A 14,569-nucleotide genomic window follows, 5' to 3' on the forward strand; every position below is an offset into this window, starting at 1 on the left:
ACTGTAATCCCAATATTTACACTACTAGTCCCCCTCACACTAAGGGGCAATTTAGCATGGCCAATCCACCTAACCTGCACAACTTTGGAGTGTGGGAGGAAACCGGAACACCCGGAGGAAACCCACGCGGACACAGAGAGAATGCGCAAACTCCACACAGACAGCGACCCAAGCCAGGAATCAAACCTGGATCCCTGGCGCTGTGAGGCAGCAGTGCTAACCACTGTGCTACCATGCCGCCCTGACCACGGTAATGGCCACATTCTTCTAACACTGGAGGTGTAAACAATGTTAGGCAGACTTGGTGGCACCCAGTTCAGCCGGAGGCCAGAGGCATAGCATGACAAGAACAGCTTGATAGTTGAAGGTTTAAAACCACATTCTGCAATCTCCAAATGTGGAAAATAGTCACCTCATGGGATCTTCGAGCTTCTGCCCAATGCTAGTATTGGACACAGGCACAAATCTTCGAGGAGGGTACAAAGAGAGGGATAAAAGAGTTGGAAGTCCAACTCTCTGCTTTTGCAACTTCTTCAATGCTATCGCCAGAGAGCACCTTCAACTGGCAGCTGAGCAGCTCCTTCTACCGCGTGGCAAGCATCATCAGTGACCAGACTCAGAAGACCACCCCTGTGAGATGACCCAAAGACCAGAACCAGCCTTGGACGAGAGGTGGAGCCCAAATTTACGACAGCAGATCCTGAAACATCAGCCAACCCTCAAAGACCGAGGAACAACCTGCTCAGCCTTAATGCCTGACAAGGCTAGTAATATCCATTCCAAGAGTTCAAATAGTGATAGGGACCTGTGGATAGGGTGCAGCAAATCCTCGGAAGTATGTCAGAAGTAGATTGCTAATGTAGATTTAAAACTGTTTACTAGATTTACTAGATTACGAGATTTAAGACTGTTTACTGAAGAGTCCTGTGAAGAGATTGATAGAGTTTAATTAAAGTACAACAGTAAAGTCTGATATTGTTTTTCCTTGATAGTGTTCAATAAAGTTGGACCTTCACTTGACTCGTCCCCTTTGTCTATCTCACCGTATAATACGCCAGAGTTAAAAAGGGCCACTGCAAACTGGTCAAGTTAGTCAGAGTACATTTATCCGCCTTTCACTTTATAACACACTTCTATTTTAAAGACCCAGACCGAGCCCTACACAGGGCACCCCCAATCACCCATGGGACCCTGCCCAACTGCCCCAATGTGCAATTCTCCCCTCCTCCCCCCGCAAAACTCTCCCATAAACCCATGTCCTCCCAAATCTCATTCACTTACCTGAGACACTTCCCTGCTACCCGGCTTTTTATTTTTAGGAGGACATTTAAAATCACCTGCTTTGCCATAAAAAGGGGGCGTATCCTTATTTGCTGCATACGTTTTGATTTCGGTGCTGGAATCTGGGACCTGCTGTACTGCTTGAATATCACTCGGCCTGAGTCTGGACTTAAGAATTTTAGCATAGTTAAGTCGTGGCAATCTGCTGCTGAATGCCACTCTGAGGAAGTTACAGCTCATAAAGTACAACTTACAGTTTATGAAAAATATCTGAAAAACGACAGCTAAATTATTCAACTATTTTTTCCTACCAAGAAGGGAGCTTTCCTTAGCAAATGCTGCAGCAATGGCAGGATCCATAGATGATTGTCCATCTCCTGACGGAAGGTCTGGACGGGTGTAGTCACGACTTTTATCATTATTGTATTTCACATTTAAATTCACCAATTTCGAAAAATCAATCCGAAGGGTACAGCAAGCATTATAAATGTTCTGACCATCCAGGGCCTGTAAAAATTAATTAAAATGGCTAATCAGTAGATGAAGAATCAAAAGTATACAAGTGTTTTGTCAGAGGGATACAATAATCTATCATACTTTTAACAATTCTTTTGTAATCTTCAATACAACTATAAAAGACAAGACTTCTTTTTAAAAACTAGTCATGTGTTCCATTTTGACAGTTAAATTTGGGGAAAAGTTAGAATGAATTACTTCTATTGAAATAATATGTTCTGACGTAAACGCTCCTTCATTAATTATTTTTGGAGTAGAATGACATTATACAAGCAAATGATTAGAAAAGGGCAAGAAAATGGTGCTTTGCTAAAGATACCATCATGGATCATTTTACATCAGTTTTGTTACATTGTGATCAATATATTGATTAGGGGAGACCAGCTCATTCATTTCCAAATAAATATCTCATGAGAATTTATGTTTTCCCTCCCTCTCAGTTCCATGTTATGAATTCCCAACCCTCACTCACCTTCCACCCACTAATCTCAACATTCAATGGATCAGCATTTGCCATTTCCTGTCTCTAGTGTGAAGCCTTCAGTGTGGTGTCACCACCAAACACATCTACTGCCCCTGTTTCAACATTTGTGAAGGGCCATTACCTCCTCAGCATCCTGCTTTAAGCCTGGTTCAAGCCTTAATTATTCCAAGCATGGTATATATAGATCGATGCAAGTAGAAGAGATGCAACATCTTTCCCTCCTCTCTGCTCACTATCCATGGCTCCAAACACTCCTTCTGGTGAAAACATTTGTGTGTAGTTCTTTCAATTTAGTATACTGTATTCATTGTTCACAATGCAATCTGCTCTACACTGCAGAGATCAATCACAAATTGGGTGGTCACTTTGTGGAACACGCATGACCCTGGGCTCTAGATTGCCAATCTTTTTAATTCTCCACCTTTCTCTCAAGCTGACCAACTCTGTCCTTGGCTTACTCGAGTGTTCCAATGAAGTACCTCATCTTCCATTTGGACACTTTACAGCTTTCTGGACTCAAAAACACTTGAGTTCAACAATTTCAGATTGTAACCATTTTGTTTCATTTCTCTTTGCATTCTTCAGTCTTGCTTTTGCAGGGCAACTATTTATCATAGCCATCCACATCTTTTGTTTCTGTATTTATCCGATTACAACACCGGTTTGCCACTCGTCACCAACTCCTCTGTCAGTCATTTAATCTGTCTTCCCATCTATCGCAGATCTTCCCTCGTTTCTTTTCTACCCTCCTCCATTTCATTTGCTTAGGAGTGGTTCCCAAGCTTTTTTCACTGGGCCGCACTTTCGGAATAAAAATTTGCTCGCGCCACACAAAATTTTTTATTGATAAGAAATACATTCAAAAACAAAAAAAAACAACTCCTAGCAGTGCTTGATTCATAACACAGAACACAACTAACTACTTCATAATATGATCGTGGGACATCCAGAAAGTATAAAACAATGTATTTTGGAAAAATATCTATCCATGTTTAAATGTTTCTTTGATTGTCCTTGAATCTTGCCGCCACACTTGCCATCCTCCCTCGCCACACCAGTGTGGCAAGCCGCACCCTTTGGGAACCACTGGCTTAGGACCTATTACATTTCTAATTCTAAAGTTAATCGGCATCAAAACAAATAGCAGTATTTGGCTGCTTGAGGCTGCACTTTTCAATAAGCTGATCTGATTGTGGCCTTAACTCCACTTTCCTGCCTGCACCTCAACTTCTTGCCTCCCCCAAAACCCCTGATCCTTTTTTCGATCAAACATCTGTCTAACTCAGCCTCCAATATATTGAGCAACCCAGCTTCCAGTGCTCACTGGGGAAAAGAATTCTAAAAACTAACATCCTTATGATAGAAATTCCTCATCTCTGTCTTAAATGGGAGACTTCTGGTCGTGAAACTATGCCCCCTAAGTCTAGATTCCCCACGAGGGGAAACACCTTTAACTACTCTGTCAAGCGCCTCCAGATTCCTATATATTTCCATTAGATCACCTCTCATTCTACTAAATTCCAACGAGCATAGACACAACGTACTCCACCTATCTTCATGACAATCCTTCATCTCGGGAACCAGCCTATGAACCTCAGAACTCTTTCCAATGGAAGTATATCCCTCCTGAAGTAAAGTAACCAAAACTACACAGTATTCTAGGTGCTATCTTGCCAACGTCCTGCATAGTTGTACAAAATTTTCCTACTTTGAAACTCAATCCCCTTGCAACGAAGGCCAAAATCCTATTTGACTAATTACTTGAATATGCTTAGTAAGTTTTTGTGCTTCATATACAAGCACACCCAAATCCCTCTGACCTGCAGCATTCTGCAGTGTCTGTCCATTTAAATAATTTTCTGCTTTTCTATTTTTCCTGCCACAGTGGACAACCTCTCATTTTCCCCTTTTTATACACAATCTACCAAATTTTTGTCCACTCACTTAACTTGTCCACATCCCTTTGCAGACTCTTGGTATCAGTGGCGCAGTGGTTAGCACTGCTGCCTCACAGCGCCAGAGACTAGGGCTCAATTCCTGGCTTAGGTCACTGTCTGTGCGGAGTCTGCATGTTCTCCCTGTGTAAATGTGGCTTTCCTCAGGGTGCTCCGGTTTTCTCCCACAGTCCGAAAGACAAGCTGGTTAGATGCATTGGCCATGCTAAACTCTCCCTCAATGTACCCAAACAGGCGCCAGAGTGTGGCGACTAGGGGATTTTCACAGTAACTTCATTGCAGTCTTAATGTAAGTCTACTTGTGACACTAATAAACTTAAAACTTAAACTTATCCTTCCAACTAGCTTTCCTACCCATTTTTGTATCATCATTTCCCATTTCCTAAGAACATTAACCTGGGCCTCGCGATTATTCGGACAATTACATTACCACTATGCCACAATTTCCTCCCATATTAATGACCCAGCCTCCAATGCTCTCTCGAGAAGAGAATTCCAAAGAATTTTATGTCACCTTACTCTGTGTCTTTTGGCAATCCAAATAGATCACACCTACCAGTTCCAAACAGGCGCCGGAATGTGGAGACTAGGAGGATTTTCACAGTAACTTCATTGCAGTGTGAATGTAAGCCTACTTGTGACTAATAGATAAAACTTTACCCTTTATCCACCCTCCTTTTGACATCCTCTAAGAACTCTAACAAATTTGTCAAATATTTTTCTTTCACAAATCCATGTTGCCTCTGCCTGACGCATTATGATTTTTCTTTACTACTTCCTTAATAATGAATTCCAGCATTTTTCCAATGACTGTGATATTAGGGTAACTGGCCTTCAGTTTCCTGTTACCTCCAACTCTCCTTTCCTGAGTAGAGTTGTTACATTTTGCGGTTTCCCAATCCACTGGGACCTTTCCAGAATCTAGGAGATTTTGCAGATTACAACAATGCATTGACCATCTTTGCACATTTGAAGACCCTAGTATGCAGGGCATCAGATCCAGGGGACTCGTTAGCCTTCAGTTCCAATAGTTTTTCTAGTACTTGCTCTCTAGTGATTTTGATTGTTATAAGTGCCCCTCTCCCTTTTGCTTCTTTCTGCTATTCTTGGGATGATGTGTGTGCCTTCTTCTATAAACACAGATACAAAATACTTGTTCAAGTTCTATCATTTTCTTGTTGCCCATTAATTCCAGTCTCATCCTTAGGGGCCAATGCTTATTTTATCTCTTTTTAGATGCTTTAAAAGCTTTTACTGTATGTTTGATATTTCTTGTTCTCATTTTTCTGTCTTCCCTCACACTCCAATTTCTCCCTCTTTTATGCTTTTCTCACCCGGTGCTGGTTTCTAAAATGTTCCCAATCTTCCGACTTACCACTAATCTTTCATAACATTGTGAACCTTTTCCTTCAATCTGATACCATCCTTAACTTCCTTAGTTAGCCCAAGCTGGTACATCCACCTCAGTCTTTCTTTGGATTTATGAAATATATCTTAAATCTCTGCAACTACTTTTCTACCATCTTACCTTTTAACCTATTTTCCCTATCCATTTTAGCCAATTCTGTCTTCATGTCTCTGCAATTGCCTTCAATACACTAATTTTGGACCTACATTTCTCAAACTGAATGTTGAATTCTACCACATTCTTTACAACACTTAAATACAGCAAGTTCTTATCATAAACATTTTAACAAAATAGTTTGTTTACTAAATCGGTTGCTTTATTTTTCGTATTCCACTGTTAGACATATGATATTTACGAAACCAAAGGGGTTTAACCAATAACAAAACTGAATGAACGCGAAGATTAGGATTCACAATTCAACTTCCATGAATTCTTGCAGCTCCAATTTTTCTGCGAACAAGAGATTGTTTTACTGCTAGTTGATTTGTTTTCTTTCATTCTTTTCACAAAAATTCCCTTTTTATGTTGCATTATCTTCAGTTCTTGGATGTTCTTCATTAAGCTGTTGTATATCTATTTTGCGTTCATGAACTACGTGCTGAAACTGCCTGCATGTTTCCTCTAGCTCTACCTCGAACTGCTGACATTCTTGTTGAAAGCATTCTCAGATTCGATCAGCTGAATTCATTATTTAGTTATATTTGTAACAATCGTCCTTGGTTTCCTCCTTTTCCACGACGTGGATCCCTTGGTGCACTATTCATATGTTCTTCCTCATCACGAAAAAAGAACTGAAAAAGTGTGAACAAGATGTGGCAAAGCAGAGCTTTGAAGTATGGCCCAGTAGCATTGGTACAGTGTTTGGGATCCAAATGACTTGAAATTTGTTTGGTCTGGTTAATCTTATGAACAACAACATCATTGTTTGCTGATGGTCCATTTGACTCCTGAGTGCCGATTGGTATGAACCAGAACCCAAGGAGATAATTCTAGCCAGATGGCTTCTTGCCTTCTGGATTCAGCAATTTCCACTGCTCTTTGAAGTCAGACAACTAAGCAATCATCAAGATTTGCTTTGTTGCTGATCTCCGTGCTATCCCCTTTCAAAGCCATACTCTGAACCGTTCTGTTCAGATTCTAGTTCCTGATCCCCATTTTGTTTCCACATGAGTATGGTTTTCAACGCCCAAGTCCTTTAGCCAGACATGCATCTGGAACTGATCTCTCTTTTCAGATTTGGAGCATGTTCAACTGCAAATTCTTCATGAGCTGACTGTTCTTTGGGGCAAGCATCTAATTTTTCTGCTGCGTAAAGCCCTCTTTAGCTGCTTTAAGAAATTATTGAATTTATTTCAAATTTCAGCTGAGGCAACTTGATAATTCTTTTCATTTAGCTCAAAAATTCTATTGATTTCTTGTTTTTCCTTTATTCCAAGGAGCTCTATACTTTCCCAATTCAGCTTTAGCAACCGTTGCTGCTTCTTCCTGAAGTTCCAATTTGCAGTCATGAAAAAGTTGTTTTTTTCGTGTAGTTCTGCAGTGTGAACAGTGGACCCAGCTTTCTAAATTTATTTTAAAACTGCTTTCTTTAATTTTGCATCATGGGCTTGGAACACTGTTGCCCTCTGCTTTGCCACATCTTGTTCACACTTTTTCAGTTCTAGTTCAAGTTATTTTAAAGCCTCTCCAACTAACATTACTTCTTCCTCTTTAGCTTGATGCTCCAATGTTATTTTCATCCAGCAGAACTTCCAATTCCTCAGGCAAATTGTAGAGCTCATCACAACTTTTTCAAATGCCTTTTCACATCCATTACTGGCAAAACAAATCACACTCAAAAGCCAATCAAACTTGAACTATAAAACAGCTTTTAAATGACCAAAGTAGTTCAGTTGAGGGAGTGATTCATTTGATTACTTTCATTTTCTTTAATAATACATGTTGTAAGTAATAACAGTCCATATTTCCATTCGCTACAGAAGTGGATGAGAAAAATTTTGGAATAACTTAAGTTGCAAAGTAGGGCACCCCAGAATGCCTAAACTGTAGCCTTCATATATCACACAACAAGAATACCATAAAACCTATGTCCACGCAGAAATTTCATTTGTATATTTTCATTATTCCACATATATCTAATTTATTGGTAGGGTTACAATTCCGTTCACCAGAAGAGATTCATGGCCAAACCTTACAGGTAAACATACAAAAAATGCCTATGCCCCAATTCTTTACTTTTTGACATTTGGAGAAGCCACTCTTCACTGGTGCTGTTCAGGAATGAAACACATCTAGGCACAAGACGAGGCTTGGACACCAAAAGCATAAACTCAAAACTAGAGCTGGACCTTGAGGCATCATGTCGGTGAGGACTTCTTCAAACAAGGGGTAATGGGAATCTGAACCTGTTTCTCCTGCATTCCCCATTCTTCTTCCCGCATGTCCTGTGCCCCCTCTACCCACCACACATGCATGCACAGGTCCCTTTGTACCCAAACACAACTCAGTTTTGAAAGGTTTCTTTGGTGTGCGCACGCGCGGCACCTGTGCATGCATGTGTGGTGGGTGGAGAGTGCAAGGGACATACGGGAAGAAGAATGGGAGAAACAGGTTCAGATTTCCATTACCCCTTGTCTGAAGAAGTCCTTACCGACATGATGCCTCAAGGTCCAGCTCTAGTTTTGAGTTTATGCCAACCTTTCCGGATTCCCCCAACAGAGCAAACAGTTGCTCTCTACCTACCCAATTCAAACACAATATTTTTCTTAAACATCTCAATTAGATCAACCATGAATCTTTACTCAAAGGAATACAAGCTTAATCTATGCAATCCGTCTTCATGATATAACCCTTTCAACTCTTGATTTGATTCTGTTCAATCTGCACTTCAACCCCTAACAGAAGTCATGTTTGACAAATTTATTAAGAGTTCTTTCAGGTGACAAGCAATGTGGATAAAGGGGAACTTGTGGATGTGGCGTACTTAAAATTCCCAGGAGGTATTTAATATGGTGCCACATCCAAGGTGACAACACAAAATAAGAGCTTATGGTGCAGGGGATAACATATTAACATGGATAGAGGATCGATTAGCCAACAGTAGGCATAAATGGGGCATTTTTGGTTGGCGAGATATAACGATTGATGTGCCACAGAAAGTGCTGGGGCCTCAATCATCTACAATCTATATTAATGAAGGGATTGAACGTATGGTTGCTAAATTTGCTGATAACACACAGATAGGTAGGAAAGTAAGCTGTGAAGAGGAGATAAGAATTTTGTAAAGAAACATAAATAGGTTAAGTGAATGGAAAAAAATGAGGGAAAGTGAACTTGTCCAATTTGGCAAGAAGAATTTAAAAAGCAGCATATTACTTAAATAGGGAGAGATTGCAGAACTCAAGGTAGAGAGGGATGTGTGTCCTGGCATATGAGTCATAAAAAAGTTAGCATGCAGGTTCAGCAAATAATTAGGAAGGCAAATAGAATGTTGTCATTTATTGGAAGGGAAACAATATAAAAGTAGGGATGTTTTGCTACAAGGTATACAACAATAACATGTTATATAGGATATTGGTGAGTCATATCTAGAGTTTTGGTTACCCTTTTCAAGAAAGGACATAATTGCATTACAAGCAGTTCAGAGAAGTTTCAATCAATGGACTCTGGAGGAGGGGGTTTTCCTATCCTAAGAGAAAAGGGTTAGGATTTAGAAGAATGAAAGGTGATCTTATTGAAACACACAAAATCCTGAGAGGACTTGGCAAGGTGAGCGCTGGAAGGGTATTTATCCTGTGGGTGAGACTAGAATTAAGGGAAACAGCTTTAAAATAAGGGGTCTCCCATTTAAGACAGCAAGATTTTTTTTCGCTCTCTAAAGGCCATGAGTCTTTGGAAATCTCTGTCCCAGAGTGATGGAGGCAGGGCCATTGAACATTTTTATGGCTACATTAGATATTCTTGATCAATAAGGGAGTCAAATGGTAGGAGGAGTGGGAAGGAAAGTGGAGCTGAGGCCACAATCAGATCATCCATGATCTTATTGAATGTTGGAGCAGGCTCGGGGGGCTGAATGGTCTACTCCTCATAATTAAGCATGTAAACATGAATTTTCTGCAGATGGCAATCTTTAGGAATCAATGAACTTATGAGAACCATCCCTTTATTTTGCAGTTGTTAAAATCACTTAAAAACCTCAGAATAGCTTACCACTTGTTAATGATAGTACTCTAGCTCATAATTTAGAGGGCTATGGTGGTTGTGAAATTGGATTAGTAATCCAGAAGCCAGGACTAATGATCAGGAGGCAGGAGTTAAAATCCCATGTTGGCTGCTGGGGAATTTAAATTCAACTGAAATATAAATCTGGAATATAAAGCTAGCATCAGTCGGGACGACCATGACACTATCAGATTGTCACAGAAATCCATCTGGTTCCCCAATGTCCTCAAGGAAAGAAAACTTGCCACTGTTACCAAGTCTAACCTGCATGTGACACCATATCCACAGCAACATGGTTGACTTTTATTTGCCCTCTGAACTAACCTATTTTTAAAATTTAATTTATTGTCACGTGTTAACATAGTGAAAAGTATTGTTTCTTGCGCACTATACAGACAAAACATACCGTTCATAGAGAAGGAAACAAGACAGTGCAGAATGTAGTGTTACAGTCATAGCTAAGGTGTAGAGAAAGATCAACTTAATGCAAGGCAAGTCCATTCAAAAGTCTGACAGCAGCAGGGAAGAAGCTGTTCAAGTCGGTTGGGATGTGACCTCAGACTTTTGTATATTTTTCCCGAAGGAAAAAGATGGAAGAGTGTCCAGTGTGCGTGGGGTCCCTAATTATGCTGACTGCTTTGCCGAGGCAGCGGGAAGTATAGACAGTCAATAGATGGGAGGCTGGTAGCTATTAGCTATTCAAGAAGTCAGCTCACTACCACCCTCTCAAGAGCAATTACACAATAAATGCTGACTGTACCAGTGACACATGACATCCTGTAAATGGATAAAAATCTACAGCTGAATAAATTATCTGGTCCTGGAAAACTAATTTTATAATTGTCTAATATCAAATTTTCCCAGACAAGAATTCCCCAGTATGAGGAGCTGCAAGCAAGAGGATCATGACGGACGATGAGTGGGAGAGATGCACCAAACGGAAGGATTGACGAGTGGGCCGCAACGTTGAGTGATAGCTTCAGGCTCCAGGAACTGATGAGTGAATTCCAGCTGTTAATGCCACCTGATTAATCATGTCAGACTTGGCTCTCATCTGTTAATTCCCCGTGTCCTGGGAGAATCTACCAGTTCTTTGCTCATGGGCTAGTGGCGGCACTTAACCATCAGTATGTGTGTGGCTGTAACAATAACTGAACTGCTGCATGGCGAGGGAATAGAGCTCTAAACCCATCTTTTGTTTCTTTACTTGTTCCAATAGTATCTCTCTGTGCTTTGCCCCATCACGTCATTACTCTTGTGCCTTCCACCCTAACACAGACCTTCCCCCTTTACCCCACTTCCAACCTCTTTCCTTGCCTCTGAACACGCTTAAATCCTGCCTCTTTACTTGCACAAAGTATATTTTTAACTTTTTACAGTTCTGATGAAGGTCCCCCCCCCGTCCCCCCCGACTTGACTTAACTCGATTTATCTCTAAAGAAACTGCCTGACCTGTCGAGTATTTGATGCAAAACTTTATAGTTCCGTGGCAAACTGAGTTGGAAGAAAGTACATGCAAAGTACAGGCATGATTTGGGAAACTTGGTGACCAGCTTTTTGAGTTTGCTTAAGAAAGTAAGATGCTGAAGTAATCTCAGTTGTACATCTTTATACGTGTTGATAATGATTTGATATATTGTATGTTCTATTGGGAATACAATAGCTTCACAACTATTTTTCTTTTAAAATTTGGAAATACATTGCATAATTTGGAGTTTTTGTTTGCACAGTAATTATTTTAACTGATGAATAAACAAGAACTGGTTAAAAGTTGGAGCTGAACTGAGAAAGTGAAAAGTTGCCTTTTGTGTTGGGGGATTTTCAAAAAGGGATAGATGGTTATACTTGCAAATTGCAATTGTGTTAACCGGTTCTTGCAACTTGTTTTAAAAAATAAGTTTTGTTTAACAATAAATCAACCATTGAGTTTATTGAAAGAAGCCTGGTTAAAGTCTCTTTAATGCTGGGTCCAACAGCAGCAAAGATAGATAATTGGACATTTTGGTGAGTAAATTACTGACATTTAAACTAATAGCGCGTTGGAGCAGTGGGCTAGATAAAATACATACTCCTCTAATCCCTGTCGTAACAGTTCACGTCAAAATTTATATTCACGTTGTTTGGAACCAAAACAAGAATGTTAATTTTGATTTCTGGACATTAAATGCATGACATTCCATCGGCTGTAACATTTTACCTTCAAAAATAAGCAGCTACGTAAACATACTAAATTCAGCACTGGCCTCAACCAGACCAACTAGCCAAAGATCCCCTTTAAGTGCAAAAACCATCCCCTGAAACCTATAGCCATAATCTTGTTCCACTGAAACCCATTTGCCCATCTTTGCAAGGGACGTGGGCAGCATGGTGGCACAGCAGTTAGCACTGCTGCCTCACAGCGCCAGGGACCCAGGTTAGATTCCCGGCTTGGGTCATTGTCTGCGCGGAGTCTGCACATTCATAGAATCATAGAAAGAAATCATAGAAACCCTACAGTGCAGAAGGAGGCCATTCGGCCCATCGAGTCTGCACCGACCACAATCCCACCCAGGCCCTACCCCCACATATTTACCCGCTAATCCCTCTAACCTACGCATCTCAGGACTCTAAGGGGCAATTTTTAACCTGGCCAATCAACCTAACCCGCACATCTTTGGACTGTGGGAGGAAACCGGAGCACCCGGAGGAAACCCACGCAGACACGAGGAGAATGTGCAAACTCCACACAGACAGTGACCCGAGCTGGGAATCGAACCCAGGACCCTGAGCTGTGAAGCAGCAATGCTAACCACTGTGCTACCGTGCCATTCTCCCCGTGTCTGCGTAGGTTTCCCCCAACAGTCCGAAAGACATGCTGGTTCGGTGCTTTGGCCATGCCAAATTCTCCCTCAGTGTGCCCGAACAGGCGCTTGACTGTGGCGACTAGGGGATTTTCACAGTAACTTCATTGCAATGTTAATGTAAGCCTATTTGTGACACTAAATAAATTAATTTTAAACAGATATGCAGATATAACAAAGTTTCAGCTGTGCCCACTTACCAGTTTTGCTTGTTGTGCATTCATGGGATCAGAATATTGCAGTAGAGCTTGAAATTGATTATTCTTTGTAAAAGTAATGATTTTCAATACTGGCCCAAACTTGGAAAAAATCTTTAAAAAGAACAAAAATATTCAATTATTGTCCATCAAAATAAGTTACAATCTACACAAAGCCATGTGAAGCATAAACATACCTGATAAAGTACATCCAGAGTGACCGGATAGTACATGTTGTCAATAATTACTCTGAGTACTGGGCTCTGTGCTGGCGTCACTGCACTCTCGCTGACTGTAGTTCCGGTAAGCGGGGTACTTGCTGTCTGCACAGCAGTTACGGCTTGAAGAACTGCCTGGGCACGCTGAAAGCAGTAACAGACAAATTAGTTTTCCCATTTCACCCCAATTTTGCTTTAAAGTATTATTTCAGAATATATATTTTTAAACTGACCATCAAATCCAGCATGGTGGCACAGTGGTTAGCACTGTTGCCTCACGGCGCCAGGGGCCTGGGTTCAATTTCCGGCTTGGGTCACTGTCTGTGCGGAGTTTGCAAGTCGTCCCCCCACCCACTGTGTCTGCATGGGTTTCCTCCAGGTGCTCCCATTTCCTCCCACACACGAAAAATGTGCGCGTTAGGTGGATTGGCCATGCTAAATTGTCCAATAGTGTCAGGGGGATTAGCAGGGTAAATATATGGGGTTACAGGGATAGGACCTGGGTGGGATTGTTGTCGGTGCAGACTCGATGGGCCGAATGACCTCCTTCTGCATTGTAGGGATTCTATGAAATCATTTTTATTTTGCCCAAATTACGGAAGGACTTTTGTTTTTTAAGGTGGTGGTGGTGGGGGCAGGGGCATCATTCAGCCCATTGAGTCTTCGACAGAGCACCCTTACCTAGCCCTATCCCCATAACCACACGTATTTACCCCACTAATCCCCCTATCCTACACATCTTGGGACACTAAGAGGCAACTTAGCAGCCAATCCACCTAACTACACATCTTGGGACTGTGGGAAAAAAATCAGAGCACCTGGAGGAAACCCACACATACAGAGTGAGAACATGCAAATTCCACACGGTCACCTAAGGCCAGAAATGAACCTGGGTCCCCGGCGCTTTGAGACAACAATGCTAACTACTGTGCCACCGTGTGTGCCAGTTTTAAAAAATTCAATCTAATTAGAAGTCAAACAGTTTGCCAAGTCTTAAGCATTAAATTCCAACTAGGATGTTATTTACATTATTAATTCAATTTAGCAGAATTTTAAATTTAACTGCGCATAATAAATTATTGATATGGTGCCACTGAAAAGGTTAAAATCCAAGATAAAGGTTCATGGTGTAGAATATTAGCATGGAGAGAGGATTGTTTAATGGTTACAAAGCAGACAGTAGGGATAAATGGCATTTTCAAGTTGGCAGGCTACTGGAGTGTCACAAGGATCAACTATTAATAATCTATATTAATGACTTAAACAGAGACTGCGAGTAAAGTATCCAAGCTTGCTTACTGTGCAAAGTTAAATGGGAAGGTAAGCTCCGAGAACACAAAAATGCTAAAAAAAATAAAAACATTAAGCAAGTAGGCAACAGGATGCCAAGTGAAGCATAACGTGGGGAAGTTTGAGTGTTATTCATTTTGGTAATAAGAAGAGAAAAGC

General features: G+C 41.0%; 1 protein-coding gene across 4 annotated transcripts in view; it reads right to left on the reverse strand.

Moving 5' to 3' along the window:
* The window catches only part of ptbp2a (polypyrimidine tract binding protein 2a), a 61,589-nt gene that overhangs the window by 16,321 nt on the left and 30,699 nt on the right, over nucleotides 1–14,569 (reverse strand). For all 4 annotated transcript variants that reach the window (XM_078218813.1, XM_078218812.1, XM_078218811.1 and 1 more), the window contains exons 6-8: nucleotides 13,100–13,264; nucleotides 12,906–13,016; nucleotides 1,593–1,788 (exon numbers count right to left, since the gene is read on the reverse strand). In XM_078218813.1, coding sequence (XP_078074939.1) covers nucleotides 1,593–1,788; nucleotides 12,906–13,016; nucleotides 13,100–13,264 — 472 coding nt within the window. The remainder of the gene's footprint in view (nucleotides 1–1,592; nucleotides 1,789–12,905; nucleotides 13,017–13,099; nucleotides 13,265–14,569) is intronic.

This window comes from Mustelus asterias, chromosome 8 (genome assembly GCF_964213995.1).
Source record: "Mustelus asterias chromosome 8, sMusAst1.hap1.1, whole genome shotgun sequence".
Lineage (NCBI taxonomy): Eukaryota > Metazoa > Chordata > Chondrichthyes > Carcharhiniformes > Triakidae > Mustelus > Mustelus asterias.